At 39.5% G+C, this 20,127-nt stretch overlaps 1 protein-coding gene across 1 annotated transcript in view; it reads right to left on the bottom strand.

Moving 5' to 3' along the window:
- The window catches only part of LOC129725987 (serine/threonine-protein kinase Warts), a 487,129-nt gene that overhangs the window by 361,816 nt on the left and 105,186 nt on the right, over positions 1-20,127 (bottom strand). The window contains exon 2 of the mRNA XM_055682534.1: positions 14,282-14,445. Coding sequence (XP_055538509.1) covers positions 14,282-14,401 — 120 coding nt within the window. The 5' untranslated portion in view covers positions 14,402-14,445. The remainder of the gene's footprint in view (positions 1-14,281; positions 14,446-20,127) is intronic.

Raw genomic sequence — 20,127 nt, forward strand, 5'->3', positions numbered from 1 at the left:
AAGATGGTCAGAATCAAAGTCAGCATGTGTGATCAAATCACTACATACATGACTTTGATCTGTTAGCACCAAATCAATTGTTGAATGGTTTCTTACAGAAGAAAAGCATGTAGGACTATTCGGAGACAAAATAGAATAGTATCCTGAAGAACAATTATTGAATAAAATTTTGTCATTGGAATTACTTTGAGAATTATTCCATGATCGATGTTTAGCGTTAAAATCGCCGATTATAAAAAATCTCGAACGATTTCTGGTGAGTTTTTGTAAATCACCTTTAAAATATTTTTTGTGCTCGCGTGTGCATTGGAATGGTAAATATGCTGCGGCAATAAATAAAATCCCAAGTTCAATGTGGACTTTAATTCCCAATGTTACAATAACTTTCGTCTCAAGATGGGGAAGAGCACGATGTTTGATTCGGCGATGAATAACAATTGCAACTCCACCGCCGGAACCCTGAATCCTATCATATCTATGAACCACGTAATTGGGATCATATTTTAATTTAATGTTAGGTTTCAAAAATGTTTCAGTAATAATTGCAATATGCACATTATTTACTGTTAAAAAATTAAAAAGCTCATTCTCATTGGCCTTCAATGAACGAGCATTCCAATTTAAAATTTTGATTGGTTTATTTAAAATCATTGTTAAATTTCAAATTAGAAACAATTTTAATTGTAAAATTTGTACCTATTTGGATGGCTTCAAACATTGATTTTGCCTTCAACATGGCGTTCATAAGATCGAACATTGCTTGTTGCAGAAAAGAAAGTTTACCTGCCCCAGGCAGTTGACATTATAAAACATATTTTCGGTAGAAATATTAGCTGGGGTAATAGGTGTACAATTATTTTCTAGCGTGTTTTGCTTACCCATATTAGCGGTCATTTTCGAACTACCAACATTTGGCGGTAGAATGTTCGGTTACAGGTAGACCTGTCCATATGTTAAACGAGTATGCAGAGAGGTAGAAGAAGTGGGCGTTATTGGTACGCTTGGAGAATTTTGTTTTGATTGGGAAATTGAATTTTGTTTACCTTGCCTTGCCTTAACAATTGTTAAACGGACTGGGCATTGATAAAAATTTAACATATGGTTGCCGTTACAATTCGCACAGCGAAAATTTTTACTCTCTTTCACAGGACATGTGTCCTTTTTGTGCGAAGAGTCTCCACAAATAAGACATTTTTGGTCCATGTTACAGAATTTTGAACCATGGCCATAACGTTGGCAAGTACGGCATTGGGTGATATGCTTTTAACCTCCGCCAAACTTTCGATACAATTCCCATATCACTCGCACATTATAAATAGCGTGTGCTTTGTCAAAAAAATTCAAATTTTTAACCTCACTGCGGTTAAAATGAATTAAGGTGAGACCCTTCAATACGACCTTGAACGGCTTGGCGCTCTTAGTGTCATATGTAAAAAAATTATACATCTTTTCAGTTGAATTCTGAATAAGACGATTACGACCCTTTATAGAGTCGGCTAATAAGCGGCATTCGCCTCTACGACCAATTTGATAGGTAAGTTTCACAAGTAGCTACACAAGTTTCAGACGGAACCGTCAGGTGATGATGAAAAGAAGATGAGAAGGTTGATAGAGCGAATAGAAACTGTCAGCTGCAAGCAAATTCTAAAGGACAGCCACACGAGCATTCGACTGCTAGAGTTTCGACTGGCGCTGTTCCTAAAAATGCGTCCACTAAATACACAGTCGACGATCGCCCCGATAGAATAAACAGACAACCGCTTGCTCGTGCATCTCACTGCGCCACTCCCAATAACAGTATAGGAGGCGATATATTTTCTGATTCAAACGAAACTGATGCGGCAGAAGTAGATGAGGAAAGAACAGATGCCAGTGAAACTGGCATGATGAGTACGCTATCGAAGCAAAGGTTTCCGTTGGATAAAATGCGACAGAGTAAGGCATCCGGACAAGCACTGGATTCCCCGCAGTTGTACTCTCCTGAAGCTGACCAGCGACTGATAAATCAGCAATTGGCAGCCAGGCAGGTCCTACCACGCAGCTTACCGGTGTTTTGCGGCAATTCGGCGGATTGGCCGGTTTTCATTAGCAACTACAATTACACCACCGAGGCGTGTGGCTATAGCGAAGTTGAAAACATGATTCGTTTGCAACAGTGTCTCAAAGGACCTGCATGGGAATCAGTACTTCGAATGCGATTTGGAAGATCGGAGATGTTAATTGGATCATTAATAATAAAAGTAAAAAATGCTCCTTCGCCTAGGTCTGATAAGTTAGAAACTATCAAAGAATTTGGTATGCTCGTTCAGATGTTGCATGACCATATCGTTGCGTCCAACTTATTGGACCACATTGCCAATCCGACTTTGCTGAAAGACTTAGTAATTAAATTACCTGTCGAATACAAAATGCGGTGGGCCGCGTACCGAAGAAACTTTGTTGCGGTTAACATAGGAACGTTTAACCAATTTATGGATGAGATCGTTAACGATGCTTATAGCGTATCCTGTCCGACAAGTTTTGATAAATCTGAGAAGCAGAATTTGACACACGCTGAAACCGGGGGGAGCGCGATCAATCGGAAAGAGCAACCGGTAATTCAATCAACAGCGGGGAGCATCGAATGTGCTGTTTGTAAAAAGGAGGGCCACCGCGCTCGAGAATGTCGGTTCTTTCAGTCCCTGTCCATTGACGAACGCTGGAGAAAAGTCCAAAGTAATGGACTGTGTAAGACATGTTTGTACGGACATGGACGAAAATCATGCCGAAGCACCAAACGGTGCGAAATTGATGGGTGTAAATCACGCCATCATCCTCTGCTTCACTCTACATACAAATCTGGTGCCACATTTAAAGTACAACCGCCGGCTGAACATTTTACTCGCCAGTCTGAGATTCCGTCATTTTTTTTTTCGTATAGTTCCAGTAACTGTTTACAATGGAAAGCATTCGATAGACACCTACGCGTTTGTAGATAAAGGTTCGTCGTTGACCATGGTGGAAGAAGGTTTAGCGGATAAGTTGGAAGTCGAGGGATATAATCAGCCCTTATGTTTGAAGTGGACTGGTAACATGCAAAGAAATGAAAAGGATTCACGCCGAGTGAGGTTGCAAATCTCTGGTAGGGGAAACTACAAAAAATATTTGATGACAGAAGTCTGTACAGTTAAATCTTTAAATTTGCCTATGCAAAGTCTGCCCTTTGATCGTATGGTTGAAAAATATGCTCACTTGAAGGGACTTCCAATCAGAAGCTATTACAACGCGATTCCACGGTTGTTAATCGGACTAGACAACCTTAAAGTAGTACTTCCATTAAAAATGCGTGAAGTAGTTGAAGGCGAACCGGTGGCGGTGAAAACAAGATTGGGTTGGTGCGTTAATGGGAGCACCAGCAAAGAAAATACATCGTCGTACAATTATCATATTTGTGAATGCGGCGGCTAGTTCACTAGATGAAGCTATGAAGATTTACTTCAAGTTAGAAGATGCTGGCGGGAGGCCATCGGCGAGTATGGCATCGGCAGAAGATAGGCGGGCCTATGACATTCTTGAGAGCACAACGGTTCTTACCAAGGATCGATATGAGTAGGGATTACTGTGGAAATGCGATGTAGTTGAATTTCCAGACAGCTTACCAATGGCTTTACAGAGACTAAAATGCTTAGAGAGACGAATGGCGGTCCTTCATTGAGCGTGAATGTACGTAGTCAGATTAAAGAATATCAGGACAAAGGTTATGTACATCTCACGACACCAGAACAGTTGAAAAAATGCTAACCCTCGTCGAACCTGGTTTCTGCCATGGGGGGTGGTAATTAATGCAAAGAAGCCAGGTAAAGTGAGACTGATTTGGGATGCGTCCGCGAAAGTAGACGGTGTATCACTAAATTCGTGGTTACTCAAAGGTCCCGACGAGAATACATTGCTTCCGGCTGTGATGTTCCTCTTTCGACAGTATCCAGTGGCGGTGAGTAGTGATATAAAGGAGATGTACCATCAAATTGGTATACGAGAGTAGGATCGTAGTGCGCAGCGATTCTTGTGGCGGGACGATCCCACTAAGCAGCCAGAAGTTTACACTATGGACGTGGCAACGTTCGGCTCGGCCTGTTCACTGGCAACAGCGCTCTACGTTAAAAATGTTAACGCTAAACGATTCGTTGAAAAGTTCCCGAGAGCGGTTGAAGGAATCGTCCACCGACACTACGTGGATGATTACCTTGATAGTTTTCAAACTGCTGAGGAGGCATATCAAACGGCTTTGGAAATCAAGGCGATCCATCAACACGGTGGCTTCAACATACGCAATTGGTGTTCGAACGATCTGTCGGTTTTGGAACAGCTCGGAGAAAAGATAGACAATGCAACCAAGCACTTACATCCGGAAAAGAATAGCCAATCGGAACGAGTATTAAGAATCTTGTGGGCAACCGACACTGACGAGTTCAAGTTCCCAACTACAATTAGGAGCGACGTTATGATGATGATCGAATCTCAGTCAACATTTTCATACGTATAATAATGTTTTGATTCCAATATCCGCACTCATATATATCATACAAACTCGCAATTGATGCGCGAAAACAGCATATACGTACTATTTTGGAGGCGATATACGTACTGAGGAATAATGGTATGCAATTTATTGATATAGGTATTTATATACGATAATATCCGATAGAAAGTGATTTGTTTCACACTGTTTTACAACTCTAAGCTTACAATCGTAAATCGGTAAGACTTCATCATGATATACAATTAAAGATGAATTTCCGCGCATGATAAAAAGCATGTTATACGATTTCGACTTCGTTGAGCTACATTTGCGATAGTTTTCATACATTGATATACGATTTATGGTTGACTGGGATGGCCCACTAAACGACAGATTTTACGCAGCGTGATGACTCTATTTGATCCACTAGGCTTATCAGCACCATACATTGTTTTAGGAAAAATGTTAGTTCAAGAAACCTGGTGCGCGCGGATCGGCTGGGACGAATGCGTGACAGATGATATTTTCGTACATTGGAAAACATGGGTTGCAATGTTAAAGTATATCGACACGGTTCGAATTCCCAGGTGCTATTTTAGAAACACAAACTCCCTCGAACAAGTTCAACTTCATACGTTCACAGATGCTAGCCAATTAGCGTACTGCAGCGTATCGTATTTGCGAGTTGTGAATTTAGAAGGAAATGTCGAAGTGGCGTTGGTCATGGCCAAATCCAGGGTTGCGACGTTAAAACCAGTCACGATACCGAGATTAGAACTTCAGGCGTGCACACAAGGAGCACGTCTAAATCAGTTTGTGAAGAATGGGCATTCCCTAAAGATATCCAAACATTTCCTTTGGACTGACTCAAGCACCGCACTGAGTTGGATAAATTCAGACCCTCGACGATTCCGACCGTACGTGTCTTTCCGAGTTGCAGAAATTTTGGAGTTGACTGATAGAAATGAATGGCGCTGGGTCCCTTCTAAACAAAATCCCGCCGATGAAGCGACAAAGTGGGGATCTGGTTCTTACTTCAAGGCTAACAGCATTTGGTACTCTGGCCCAGAATTCCTGTACAAACATGAAGCAGAATGGCCACAACAAAAGCAACCCGTTCCAATTGACGAGCTTAGGAGCTTAGAGCGTGCTACGCTCATAGGGGATTGGTCGGACGGGTGCCAGTTATAGACTTTCAACGTTTTTCTAAATACAATCGTTTGCTCAGGGCAATGGCGTATGTGCACCGGTTTATAAAATATACTCGAAGACAGAAGCCATCAGAGAGCCAACGATCGAAATGCCTGTCCTCAGCAGAATTACGACAAGCCGAGCAATCTTTATTTGCAATGTCCCAGTGGCAATCTTACCCAGGTGAAGTTGCAACGTTGAAACACAACATGACTCTTCCAGCAACTCAACGAAAGCCGATCGAAAAACCCAGCAGCATATATACGCTGACTCCAATGATGGATAAGAATGGTGTCCTGAGAGTTGATGGTCGAACTGAAGCGGCTCGACCAGCACCATCTACCGTTAAGTATCCTATCATTCTTTCTTATCACAACAGGTTAACAGCTCTGATCGTAGATGAACAACACCAAAAATTATACCACGGTAACAACGAGACGGTAATGAACGAACTACGTTAACATTACTATATTCCGAAGCTTCGAGCCTTAGTTAAGAAGAGAAGTACGAGTTGTCAACTTTGTCGATACGCAAAGCGAAACCAAAAGTTCCGCTGATGTCGCCTCTGCCAAAAGCTAGGTTCTTCATTCGCCCGACCCTTTAGCTACGTTGGGCTTGATTGTTTTGGCCCCATCACTGTCAAGCTTGGACGCAGCCACGTAAAACGCTGGATTGCGTTATTTACGTGCTTAACTATTCTTGCTGTACACGTCGAAGCAACTTAAGCACGGTATCGTGTATTTTGGCTGTCCGCAGATTCGTTTGTCGCAGAGGGTTCCCGGTCGAAGTTTACAGCGACAACGGAACTAATTTTCAAGGCGCAGAAAGATTACTGCGAGAAAAAATTGAACAGGGCCTGGAAGCAACGTTCACCAGTACGACAACAAATTGAAAGTTCAATCCACCCTCAGCCCCCCATATTGGGGGATCCTGGGAACGATTGGTTCGTTCCGTCAGAACAGCACTTGGCGCTACGTGTGATAGTGAGAATATTTCCGATGAAGAACTTTTAACCATAGTCATCGAGGCAGAATCCATAGTTATCAGCCGCCCGCTGACGTATTTACCCATAGATTCGGCTGAACAAGAATCCCTTACGCCAAATCACTTTCTGCTCGGTAGCTCATCAGGAATACGTCAGCCAACAGCAGCTGCAGCGAATGAATGTTCTCTATTAAAACGATCGTGATGTCAAATCCAAAAGCTTTTGGGCCGATTTTGGAAACGATGGGTCCTAGACTACTTACCAACTATAACTAAACGGACGAAGTGGTTTGAGGAAAGCGTCGGCATGTGGCAAAGTTGGCTATTTTGGAAGTGTCTGATGAAACCGGGAATGCTCACCAGTTCCATCGAGGGGAGAACGTTACCAAGGAAGTAAAGGAACTGGCAACTTTGCCGCCGTTAATAAACGGTTAATGCCGTGATCGCTGATCGAGGATCAGCTTATCTTTTTTGGTCTTTGAGAAGACAACATCAGATGTGAAAGTAGAGTAGGTTAGCTCAGAGAATTTATTCGAGATTTCGTTTAGTGAAATATATTTGAATATCCTAGAATTTCTGCTGCAGATAGCGCAGATAAGTCATATAAAATCAATACAGTTTTTCGGATACACGTGTGTAGGGTTCACTGATTTTTTTGAAGCTTTTTCTACTAATAAACTGCTATTAAACATCAGCTCGGGCTCTTACTCTACGATCCGAAATAACACCTTGTCAATTAAATGTTGTTTGCACAATAAAACACTACAGGCACAATATCGTCATGTTTAAACAAAGTTCTTTCGAGTATTCCCAAGTAACGAAATAGATTATATCTAAGATTTCAAGTGCTAGATACAACCAAAACATAAAACTCTCAATGCCGACCACGTGGCTACAACAACCTTTTAACAACAGCTATATACATGTGCAATGGCTAGTTGGCCCAGGTTTATTGCAGTCATCAAAACTTCATATGCGCTCCATCATAGGACCAGATGTTTATAACAGGTCGATTTGCTTGCAATAAAATGGTCTCGGAATTTTAACCTTGGTGTCATTTCTCAATGACAACAACGTTATATTTCGACAGTGTACTAAAAACAGAAATGTGTGAGATTTCATGCTTTAATGATTGCTTATTACTGTCGTTGAAATCGTTTTCGTGCATGTAAAAACATATGCCGTGAAATATATATATTGTGAAACCGGCCAGGAATGTTATCGTGACTACTGCGAGCCGCTGTAATTCCGTAGAAAATGAATATTTAATTAAAATTTTATTCCTCTGAACTAAGGTGATAATTAAGTAAATGCCATGATTTGTTATCTTTTGTAATTGTATGACATTACCTATCATTAGAATTTCGAAACTATTCTGTGGCATCGGTGAAATTGTAAAATAAAATGCTGATTCAGGATTCAACTCCATAATTTTACTTTTTTTCATTCAAGGCACCCAAAATCCATCATCATGACTAATTCTCTTAATTTGATCATAATATAGTATATATGAAATCAAACAAGCCTATCACGGTATTCATCTGTCTAAGGTATGATCAAGTTTCATTTTAGCCACAATCTGCAGGTTTTTACGATTCGTTAACTTGCTGCATTTGATCATTCTCTGAAATAGATTATCTTTTCGACTTTGCCACAACGTCTTACAAATTTGCAGGGATAATTCGACGAAGTTTTTAGTTATATTGACAGCATATTCAATAAGACTGAATTTCCAACAAATCAAAAAATAGAAGCTGTTACATAGGCTCACTAATAAAGAAACATGAAAAGATATGTCAAACAAACTCATCATCAACAAGTTTCAGCAAAAAAAATCGCAATAATCAACATTTACAACAAAGTTTAGGTTTAAGGGGGACCCCACTCTGGAAGGTAGAAAAATAATGAATTTTTGTGATTTATTCTTCGGATGTTTAGAGTAAAGTGAAGTGCTCGGGTATTTTGGCTATTCATTTAGGAATATTTGAAGATTATTTTGAAGGTATTTTGATGTTATTTTTTAACAGACGATTTAACACTTATCAGCAAAAAAGGTAGCGTTCAAGAGATACAGCATTTTCAAATTTACAAGGTTTTGAAATTTATCTTCGCGCGAAAGCAATTCTACATGGGATGCTGCAATCGTAATGGCGTTTGAGTATTTGGAGAGATGTTCCAGCATCTGTTAAGGGGTAATATCCACCAAGCGTCCAAAAAAACAAGGCTTTTTCTTGATTTTTTTAAAGGACATTTAAGATGTAAGGCATATAAATAATATATCATTGGATTAAGCAACTCTTGCAGAGTAGAAAAAAATTTATTTTTGCTTTGCTGTTACAACATGGCAGCTGTGCAGCGATTGCCGTAAACCGCTTTTTTTAAAAGTTGTTCCGCGGCGAGCAGTAAAAGTCATGTCCAACTACACCTATCACCAAAACAATAATATTCTCATTATCTACATAAGTGTCGCTAGTGAAGTACACATGATTATATTTCTAAAATTTTTCTTCGCAAATTGGCAACGGTTTGGAGAAAAATTATTTTTCGACAAAAAAATTGACTTTAATTATTTATATATTTTGATGTTGTTCGCTAAAGTCGTGTATACTTCAATAGATAATCTAATGAAGAAGCTACAGTGAAAATTTCAAGTCACTCGGACGTAAACTTTTTTAGTTCTACTGCTCGCCGATTTTGAAAACATGGTTTTGAGAAAAAACACGTTTAAAGTTTCTACATGCTTTAAATCTTAAGAATCGCAATAATAAAGCCCCTAATAATTTTTTTCTAACCATCAGTCAGCTATCCCTGCGCCGTAAAAATTGTCCTTCTTGGGCCTTATTTGCCTCTTCTTCCTTTTTTTTCTGATGTAAGGCTGCGCCTAAACTCTTTCGCGATATCGGACATGCGATGCTCAGCGACTTTGACGCGGTTGGCGTCCGATCCCACGCAAAACTCGTACATGCTTGGACCTTGGAAACCGCACATCACTATTACATTTTTTACACACTCCTAATTCAGAAAAGGCTGTAAATACAGCGAAAAATGTATGAAACAGTAGCAGAAATCCCTATCAACATCGAGATCACGCTTTAAATCAGAAGTCTTAATTTTTTTCGCCGAGGTACTAACGTACTCCGAATCGCCTTTGAACGCATGGCGGTTATGCGGGTGTCGGTTACTTTACTCCGGGTTGTTCTGGTACTTCTTCTTTTACTGCTTTTGTGGCCACTGTACACCTTGTCACTCATATTTAAGTACATTTGAATATAACTCACAGTTAAAAAGTAAATAAAAATTCAAAGAGAGAACGTACACAACGAAAACGGCTGATTGACTAAACAAAGGGAAATTGTGAGTAAACACATGCTGTAGAGACGCTGTAACGGTCGAAATTTGATGTAGCGACCTCTATACTTTAAATTTGAAACACAATATCGATCATAGGTAACTTCTACTAGTTTACTAAACCGAGCATCGCCAGATTAAACGAAAAATGTGAATTTGGAGCATAAAAGTTGTTCGGTAAAAATTGATTTGAACGTACTTTGAGTTTAGATCTGTACTTGGGCGATGTAGATTTTGATTCTAGAATAGTTTCAGCATGATGTAGGCCAATAAAAAAAATGGCAAAAACAATTTTTTTTGTGGATAATACCCCTTGATGATATTATGCAAAAAATGCCGTTCTGAACATGCCATTCATCTTCACGAAAGGCTACACTTTTCGTATAAAACATCAAACTTTTTGGGTTGTCACGTGGCATGATTTATTTATTTTTGTTAAATGTACACTTTTATTTATCATTCGCAAAACCAATTTATGGCATCGTTAATAACGGGGAAAATTGCTGATTCTAGAGTTCATTTCATAATTTTGCATATTTTCGTTCAAAGTTGTGTTCAAACAAATCCTTGAACGCAACCATTTTTTTTTTAATTTGCTCACAATGTGATATGCTATCATCATAAACCAAGTAAGCCTATCATAGCATTCGTATGCCTATGTTCTTTTTCTTACTAAGAATTAGAACCGAACTAGGCTCTTTCTGTTCTGTTCATTTGACATAGACTTCGCAGCCAACTGTTTAGTGTACAGGACAATTGCGAGGCTAGCGCTACGATTCTACTGGCACTAACAGTCTTCTCGTTTCGTTAGTATGGGGGCCAAAAACCAAGATGACCACGGCAACGAGGAAGAGCTAAATAAACTCCAGTGGCTAGCTTGTATTGCCACTGCCGGAGCAATGCGGAGTACACCCTCTAAAGCATTAGAAGCTATCCTGCATTTACTTCCTTTAAATCAACACGTTCTACTAGAGGTCAAGAAAAGTGCACATAAGCTCAAACAACAAAAGATGATACTAGACGGGGATAAGATAGCTCACTTGAAGATCTTGAATCTCCTACCTGTTGAACCAGCAACGAACATGTACAGTGGTTGAATGAAACCTGGATCCAACTACGACATCCCATACTCAGTATATAAACCCTCTTGCTCAATATGGGATGCGGGAGGACCTAGCGTTCGAAATGGATCGATCAAGTTCTATACTGACGGTTCCAAAACGGGGATCGTAACAGGGGCGGGAGTGTACGGTTCTAGAACAAAAATATAGTTGTGATAGCTTCTTCGCAAAAAAATATCACGTCCTTGCGTGCGGTCTTCCGGCAGTTAACCGGAATATTCGCCATTGCGGACGAAAACATGCGTGTTGGAATGTTTTTAAGCTCTTTCTTCGTTTTTTTTTTTAAATTAATTCCTCCTCCGTTTTCGCGACAAAATTGTTGGAATAGATCTTGTGCTTAAAGTTTGCCCACAAATTCTCGATGGGACGCAGTTGGGGGACGCTGGGCGGTTTCGCCGACTTCGGTTCCACATCGATATTCAGCCGCTCCATCTCCTCCAACGATCGCTTCTAGTAGTGGGCCGACGCCAAATCCGGCCAGAAAACCGTGTCTTCGCCCTTATGGTATTTCTTGATGAACGACGCAACTTCTGGCTGGCACTTCGTACTATAAATTTCCCCGTTCACGGCCAGCCCGGAGCGAAGAAGAGCGGCTTTGGGATGTCTCGTTGATTGTCAGCCACAGCAGCACCTTCTTGGGGAACTTGGTGTGTGAAATAAATTTCACCTCGGAACTCACTTCCTTCGTGGGAGAAGTGAAATACGAAGTTCCCTGCCATTCGTTGCCATCCAGAGTGGGATACGTCTTTTCGCTATCACCACTGCCACGTCAAGATTCGCCGGGAAAATCGACTTGATCATCTTATTCAATCGCTGTCGCTGCGTCGTTGCCTGCAGCTCCGAGACCAGTGGACGGGACTGCCGCTTCCTGACATGTATGTCCATGTTCTCCAGATACTTTTTCACTGTTTTACCGCATGCACCAACCTCCCGGAAAAGTGCACGCAGCGATTTAGCAATTTCCCTCGGTCTTCCTCTACAGCATCCTTTGAAGCTTCTTGTCGCTCAAAGTCGTGGGCCGTCCGGAACCGAGCTTTCTTTCGATGCTCTGATCGTTGTCAAATAGTGCCAAGATGTTGTAGATGCTGGAACGGGAAAACCCGGCGTCCAAAAAGTGCCGCACGATGTTCGTTTTTGACGCGGCGGGGTACCGTTCTTTGAACGCAAGCACTTCTGAACGGAAAAGCTTTACTTTTTTGTCATCACAGTTAGAGTTTGACTGATAGAGCTATCAATTTTTATTGCTAACTCATGGGTTACTATGATTGATGATGCATGGGTAGTTTCATCAGTGCGATTAATGGTAAACCCATGACAAATCGGCATTTTTTGTCTTCCAGACTGTAATAGCCGCCATTATAGAATGTGCAATTATCTGTCTGAAAAGCAAGTATAGACACGCCAACATCTGCATTTTCTCGGACAGTCAAGCGGCACTTAAGGCCCTGAAAGCCTACAAGTGCATGTCTAGTTTTGTCTGGGACTGCATTTGCCTTCTACAACAGATGAGCCAGTTGAATTCTGTAAATCTTTACTGGATTCTTGGTCACTGCGAAACAAAGGGCAATAAAGTTGCAGATGAACTCGCCAGATTTGGTTCTTAATCAACCTTCATTGGTCCAGAACCGTTTTGTGGTATCTCAGACTGTGTCCTGAAGGCTGAGCTAAAGAAATGAGAACAACGAGAGATTACAGCCAATTGGAAGACAGTGAAATCTCTTAACCAATCAAAAAGATTAATAACACTTCTATAAGGACTTCCTAGAACCCAAGGAAATCTGGTCTGCGCCACCAGTCAGGGTAACTGGTTTCATAAAACAAGTTATTCCGATTGGCACCTATCTCGTTATAGCTCGCCGTCTATCACTTTCTCAATAAGTGGTAGACAAGCTTGAAGCGCAGTACACCAAACTGAGGCATACCATAATAAATGGACGCAGTGGTCCAAAAAAACCCTCCAACAGGAAAAAAATAGTCTTCTCCCAAGCCGGAAATCGAACATATGACGACTGGCTTGTTAGACCAGCATCGTTGAGGGACCAGCTGAAAGAGTCTGCCTATTTTACGATTTCCAGTTTTTAATTTATTTGTCGACTGTGGCGGTTAATAATCGGCATAATCGTTATGTACTCGGCAATTTCAACACACGTGAGTACTCGGTAGGGTACCCACAAAAATGAATTGCTTCTTGCTTCTTCAATTCAAATTTTTGAACTTGACACGGATGAAAAAATTTGTCTAATTTCAGTATACGTGCCATAAAGATCAACGACTGGTTCTTCCATATGGTTCCTGTAAATCCGGATCTCCGCGGCCAGGTTTATACTTTCTGAGTCCATTTGCCGAGTTGTCTTTGAATTGGAGTTGATTTACATGCATTTCGAGCCCAACTGATGAGTTGTCCGCGAAATGGCCATACTGAAGCATATTCCCGTAGGGACCTATATGGCCACCAATAACATCAGTCCAACTGATGAGTTGTTCCCGAAATGGTCGTACCGTAGCAGATTCCCGTGGGGCCCTACCATACATATTGCTCAGGTTGCTATTTTCAATCCAATGTTGGTGGCTGAGCGGGGCGGTCCCCCCCCCCCCCCGGGTGTCACCATCTAGAAGGTTACACCCGCGAGAAAAATTTTCATACCTGTCAAAAGAATCAATTAGGTGGAGGTCGGGGTGAAACTCTCGAAAAATTATATAAGTTTACTTCTAAGAATATAACCTCAACCAACTTTTCAAAAATGGGTAGATTCAGAGCAACTAAAAACGAACGTGCCAACTCTCACATTTTTGGATAACAAGATGATTTCACTGCAACCAGGTGGGGGCGACACCCAGGGGGTAAGGGGTGACATCCAAATTTTCCGCCCCGAGTGTCACCCGATCACGCTACGCTACTGCCCAAGCATCATTTTAAAGGTTCCTTGTGCAATTCCAGCTGATTTTGATCAATCGCGGGCAACTCACGAGTGATCAAATGCTGTGAATGAGTGACTTAGCTAAAAAAAAGTGACAAAATCCCTTAAAAGTGACTCTCTGCCAGCCCTGTAGTCAGCCCCTCAAAGTGGCATTCCCCAGTAAAATCAAGAATTAATTATAAATATAAATAATTATTTATATATTTGAATAATATTTATACCTGTGGAATACCATGTCCGGCCTCATATGACTTCAAGTCATTTTTAATTATTTCTAAAGCTGCGGCATTATACGCTGGATTACGTGATGCGGAAGGTAAATTTCCACTCTTTGAATTCATTTCGATAATGAATGTTCATTACAATGCTGAACGTATTTGGGATTCTGAAAAGAAAAAAGCAAATTACAGTTTTGTATCACACAGCGATAATTAGAGATATATATCTATGCATATCTAATAATATTTTCACGCTTGCCCACACCTTTCATCATTTGAAAACGTGGAGCAAGGTAGCGAAAAAATACGAGAGAAGCCCATCGGGCACCACGACCATCGGACTTCGACGGCTAACAGACGCCGTTAATGCAGTTGTCGACACAGCACGCAACGGCAGCCTAAACGTTGATCACACCATCGTATAGCTTGAACGGAATCTACTGACGTAGAGACAAGCAACAGGTTAGCCAGGGTAGAAATAAGTTTCAGAAAATAAAAAAAATCACTCTAGTTCAACCAAGGAGTGAGAAAGACTTCTTTATATTTTTCAAAAACACCCGAACTTTGGATGTGAATTTAATTAGCGCAGTCGTGCGGATTTTCCATAAACGTCGCGAGCTAAAATAGTCTTTTTGGCCATCTGGCCTTCGCAAACGTACATCGTGTAGTGAGAAAAACTAGTTACAACCACCGACGAAAAAAAAAGTTCCGTTTCAGGGACCTTCAGGAACAACTAACTCGCACGAATATCGAGACATAGTTTTCAAATAAACGTAAGTAATTTTAACATTTTCCTAATTTTAAAAAATTAACGGACAGAGGAAAACTTTTCTGAAATAACAGAAGCTTTCTCCGATTTCAAATTTTTGAAACACTACTAATTCAGAGGGACAAACGCGGACCATCTGTAAGCGAATCCCAGAAAACCATATACACAGACAAAAAAACTACAAAGCATAAAGATTGAGAATAGGTTATGTTACCATTTACTTCTACTACAAAAAATCGAATACCCTTTAATCAAAGGGGGTTACTCAGTTATGCTCTTCAACAGTCCACATAAGCACTGATGATGGTTGTATGTAGCAACCGAAATACGTATCTGCGGACGGTATTCGATTAAAGGGTATTCGATTTTTTGTAGTAGAATTAAATGGCAACATAGCCTATTCTCAATATTCAATTACATTCTACTAAGACGCTCAAAAAGAAATTTATTTGACAAAACATGAAGACAAAAATAATCAGAAATCAATAACAAGTGAATTAGGTGGAACCGCACGTTGTTTTAATGTTCTCCGCGTTTTGAACGCTGAAATTTTCATTCGTTCGTTTGTCTAGGTAGGAAGTGGTTGGAAGTTTGTCAAGGTAGGAAGTGTTGCAATTTTTTTTTTCATTGGTGTTAAGTGCCGTCCTGGTTGATACTGATCCCGAAGGGAGCTCGACAGCCGTCAAAGCAGTGATGCCACATATACAGATTTATCTGTATTTATACAGATTTTTTGCATAATTTTCGTACAGATACCTGTATATACAGATTACAGATTTCCTGGAAATAATACAGAATTATACAGATTTTTTTGGTTTCCATGGGGTCACGAATTAAACTTCTTGATATAGTTGAAAAACGAAAATGAACTCGAAAGCTGTTGAGTGTGTTGGAGGTTTTATTATAATAATATGTTAAACGTAAGCGTGTGCATAAATGAGACACCGGATATATGTTGAACATACATTTTCATACAGATTTTTTGAAATTTCACCAAGGTGACAAGATCTGAGGTTCGAAATACAGATGAAAATGTGGCATCACTGCGTCATATAGCGCCTTAAAAGAGTACGATCTGCGGTGGAAGTGTCTGAACTGTCAGGTGATGGGACCTCGGTCTTTCCTTTTAAGTTCCGAGGTGATACAGAGTAGACATGCCTACGCTGCCCATAAAAGCATAGGAGTCCTTTAGGCAAATTTTAGTTTATGCTGTTAATGTTTCTAGTTTTGTTCAAATTTTCGTTTCCCATGATGAAATTTGAAGGTTTGCTCTGAAAAATACAGGATAAATATTAAACCTTGCCTGTCCCATATTGATAATAAAGGCATATTAGTCCCATCCTACGTATATATTCAATTGTCTTTTGAAACAACGCTTCATATTTTTTATCAGTTGGAAGAAATGTGTTCACATAAAAATATCATTGACTTAAATAAATTAAACACAGTTCATGTTTGCAGTGTTTAATCAAAAATAAGCTAGAGACATTGAAACTGATTGAAACTAATGTGTATGTTTGAAAAAAATCGAAAGTAGAAGTGAAGTTTTTTCTGGTAACTGATTCCAGAAATCCTTCTCAGCATCTGGAATGAGTGGAATTAATCCAATCCCGGCGGAGAAAAATTAGTTTTGCCTGAAAATGAACTTTAAATCTTTATTACTCATCAACCATATGTCCATATATGCACAATTTACACTAATTGTGTGCATAATAAAGATTAATCTTTTCTCTAACCATACTGGATTTTTTGATGTGGGACTACGTCTTTGTTAACTATACTGGGATGCATTCTGTTAAATTGAAAATGAAACTGGCAAATGTTGCGCCAGATTTCAAACGTTAATAACAGCATGATGGATAACAATAATCAATATGTTGTTGGATAGATAAAATGTATAACAATTTTGTAATATGCTAGTTATCACTCTAATTTCATTGCTAAGCGGTAAAATTGATAAAAAGTTTCAATAACAAATTTACGCGAATAATGAACCAATTACTGCGAGCATTCCTAGCACAGACGACGTGAATGGACACCATCCGATCCCTGTGATATTCTCTGTATCAATATCGAAATAAAAATTGAAAGAGTCTCCCCGTCCCAATAGGTCAATTTGTTATTGCTTCCATGAGCTTAAACTAATATGATGTCTCGAAGGTAAAAGTTTTCCAAAAAGTTTGAAACAATCCCTATTCTCTAACAATTTCTAATCCTGCTCTCAGAACCTAAAAAAAACTGATGTCTTGAAAGAAAACATGCCGGTAAAAGCAACAGTACCAGTGGAGTGAAGAACCGCAGGTCTCTCATCGTCTATTATTGCAGCGGTACTCGTCTATTCGTACATTTCTATTCGTACTGCAGCGGTACTATTCGTATTGCAGTGGTACACTTTTGTTCGTACATTTCTATACGTGTGCAATCGAGGAAAAACTGCAATGCTGCTGTTGATGGTGATTAAAAGTTTATCCCATAAATATGATTACCATAAATTAATTAAATATGATTGTAAATTTTTGCAACGGATTTTTATTCAATTTTATCTTCGATATTCACTAAATAATCGTGACCGGATAGTATCCAAAGAGTAAATTCCTAAATATATACATTTATAGAAGAGTAAGGGCCTACGAATAAGCAATTGAATTTTTTGTTTATTTACTAAGATTCATTCAGAATCTTTGTTTACATTTCAAAATTGTTAGATGATATATTATTATTCTAAGCTTTACCATAATAAACGTATATTAGCTGTCTTCGTAATACCGCGAATATAGTTATAGGCAAATGAAAAAAATTGTCAAGCAAAAAACAAAAATGTAATTGTGGATTGCTACGAATTTTTGCTGGAACTTTTTTTTAAATTTTGTTTAAAATATCTTTTTATGTTTGCCAATTAATGAACCTTTGTAAGGGCTTATATCAGAGAGCTTCGTAGCCGCAAGGTTACAGAGTCCGCTTTGATAAGCGAGTGGCCGTGGGTTCGAATCTTAGTAGAATCAGGCCATTTGGTTGTCAAAGGACTTTAACATGGGTTCATTCTCAGGCTCTCTACTACATACCCTTCCTTCAAGCTGAATTCTATAGTACCCTTGCTGACTTTCATCCTAACAAAAAAGTCCCTCTTATAATAAAACTGTTCTGAGTAACGTATAATAGTTCTCTTCAGGGAATTGTAATTATGACGCGGTCTTGGCTGGAGGAACGAGGTTTCGATACGACTCCTTCCTCTTGACAAAAATATAAGTCCTACTTATAATAAACCTGACCAGAGGTGAAGCATTGAGTGCCTCTTCAGGGAATTGTGATTGTGACGCGGTGTTGGTAGGAGGAACGAGGTTCGATAAGACTCCTTCCTCTTGACGAAATAAGTCCTTCTTATAATAAAACTGATTCAGAAATATTTACCCTCTACAGGGAATTGTAATTGGCGATATTGGCACGAGGAACGAGGTTTCGATAAGACTCCTTCCTCTTGACATAATAAGTCCCTCTTAGAATAAAACTGGCCAGAGAGGAACGTTAGGTGTAGCCTCAGTTCAGGCAATTGTAATTTGGCGATATTGGTAGGATAGAAAAGAGGCTCGGTATAGTAGAGCAGTAAGCTTGAAATGTAAGGGTAAACTCTCACACACAAGCACGGATATAAATAAAAAAAAAAGCGTATCATTCACTTCAATAGTGATACTGCCAATAATATGAAGTGCGGAGTACAGAAAACACCTGGGCAATATCACAATAGATCAAAATGTCTCTGGTCGCAGTAATGAGTCCACACAGAGAAAAAAAAGGGCTTATATATTATTTTAAAAGAAAGATCCATATTATAGATTTGATTTAATATGAGTTAAATGAGACAAAACCATTCATTATGATAACGTAAGTTGGATTTGGTTTTTGAGGATATAGAGTTAATTCTGAATTTAACGCATTACGAGAAATTCTTGGTGCCTCTTCAACAAGCACGATGCCACGAACAAGCGCTTGTGCCTTGTCAAATACATGTTGTTTGCCCAAAAAAATACTACAGGCATAATAGCGTCAGATATAAACGATATTCTTTCGAGTGTTGTTGAATATATTTCAAAAATTGATTTCCAGGGGAGGCCTAAAATAAAAATACGTGAGTCGCTGCGAAAACACATTCATTCTGTCTGCAGACTCTGTATATTTTGTAACAAAAAATCCCTTAATTACAATGTTTAGTCCCACGTCACCATTTCATACAACCCTAAGGCTGTATACCTTGTAGTATTTAGTATAATTGTTAAATTCAAATCAAATATCAGAATCCACCGGGAATGGGTTAAAGTGTTCAGGATATAGTTTTACGGTTTGCATCAATTCTTCGTGGACTCTTTAGGATTTTCATAACAGACTCTATTTAGTATTTGGTAAGGCGTCGGACACAAATTACGTAACGCATGAAGGGGGGGGGGGTTGAGTCTGCGTTACTTATTGTTACGTAGAGAGAAGGGGGGGGGGGGTAGCAGAGACAGTTACGTAACTGTGATGTTTGCTCGAAATCGGAAATTTTGGAGGGGAGTCAGACTGATCAGCGTTACGTAATTTTAGGGGGGGAGTCATGTCGAACGTTACCTATCGTTACATAGGGGGGGGGGGGGAGGGGGACTGAAATCTAGATTTTTAGCGTAACGTAATTTGTGTACGACGCCTTAATGACGCACCGGTTCATGTTACAATCCGTTGAAATTCAATCGCTATATTGCAATTCGTATGATTCAAAAATGTTGGATTGAAATAAACTGTTCTCATAACAGATACAATAATATATAATAATAAATGTATTGACCGTCTTAGACTGCGTGGAGACTGATATGCTTTTATTTTTTCTATATGAAGAAAAAATAAAGGCAAATGAGTCCCAACATTCATTTCCAAGCCAGGAATTCATGCAACAGTTTTCAGAACTCATGGAAATTTAAATGTTCTACCTCATGAACATACAGTTGAATATAACATACTTTTAGTTATATCATGGTTATTTGACTTTAATTCATTATGGATTAGAACTCCATTTGAAATTTACTCAAGCTTGAGCATTCACATATGGAACTCT

Source organism: Wyeomyia smithii, chromosome 1 (genome assembly GCF_029784165.1).
Source record: "Wyeomyia smithii strain HCP4-BCI-WySm-NY-G18 chromosome 1, ASM2978416v1, whole genome shotgun sequence".
NCBI lineage: Eukaryota > Metazoa > Arthropoda > Insecta > Diptera > Culicidae > Wyeomyia > Wyeomyia smithii.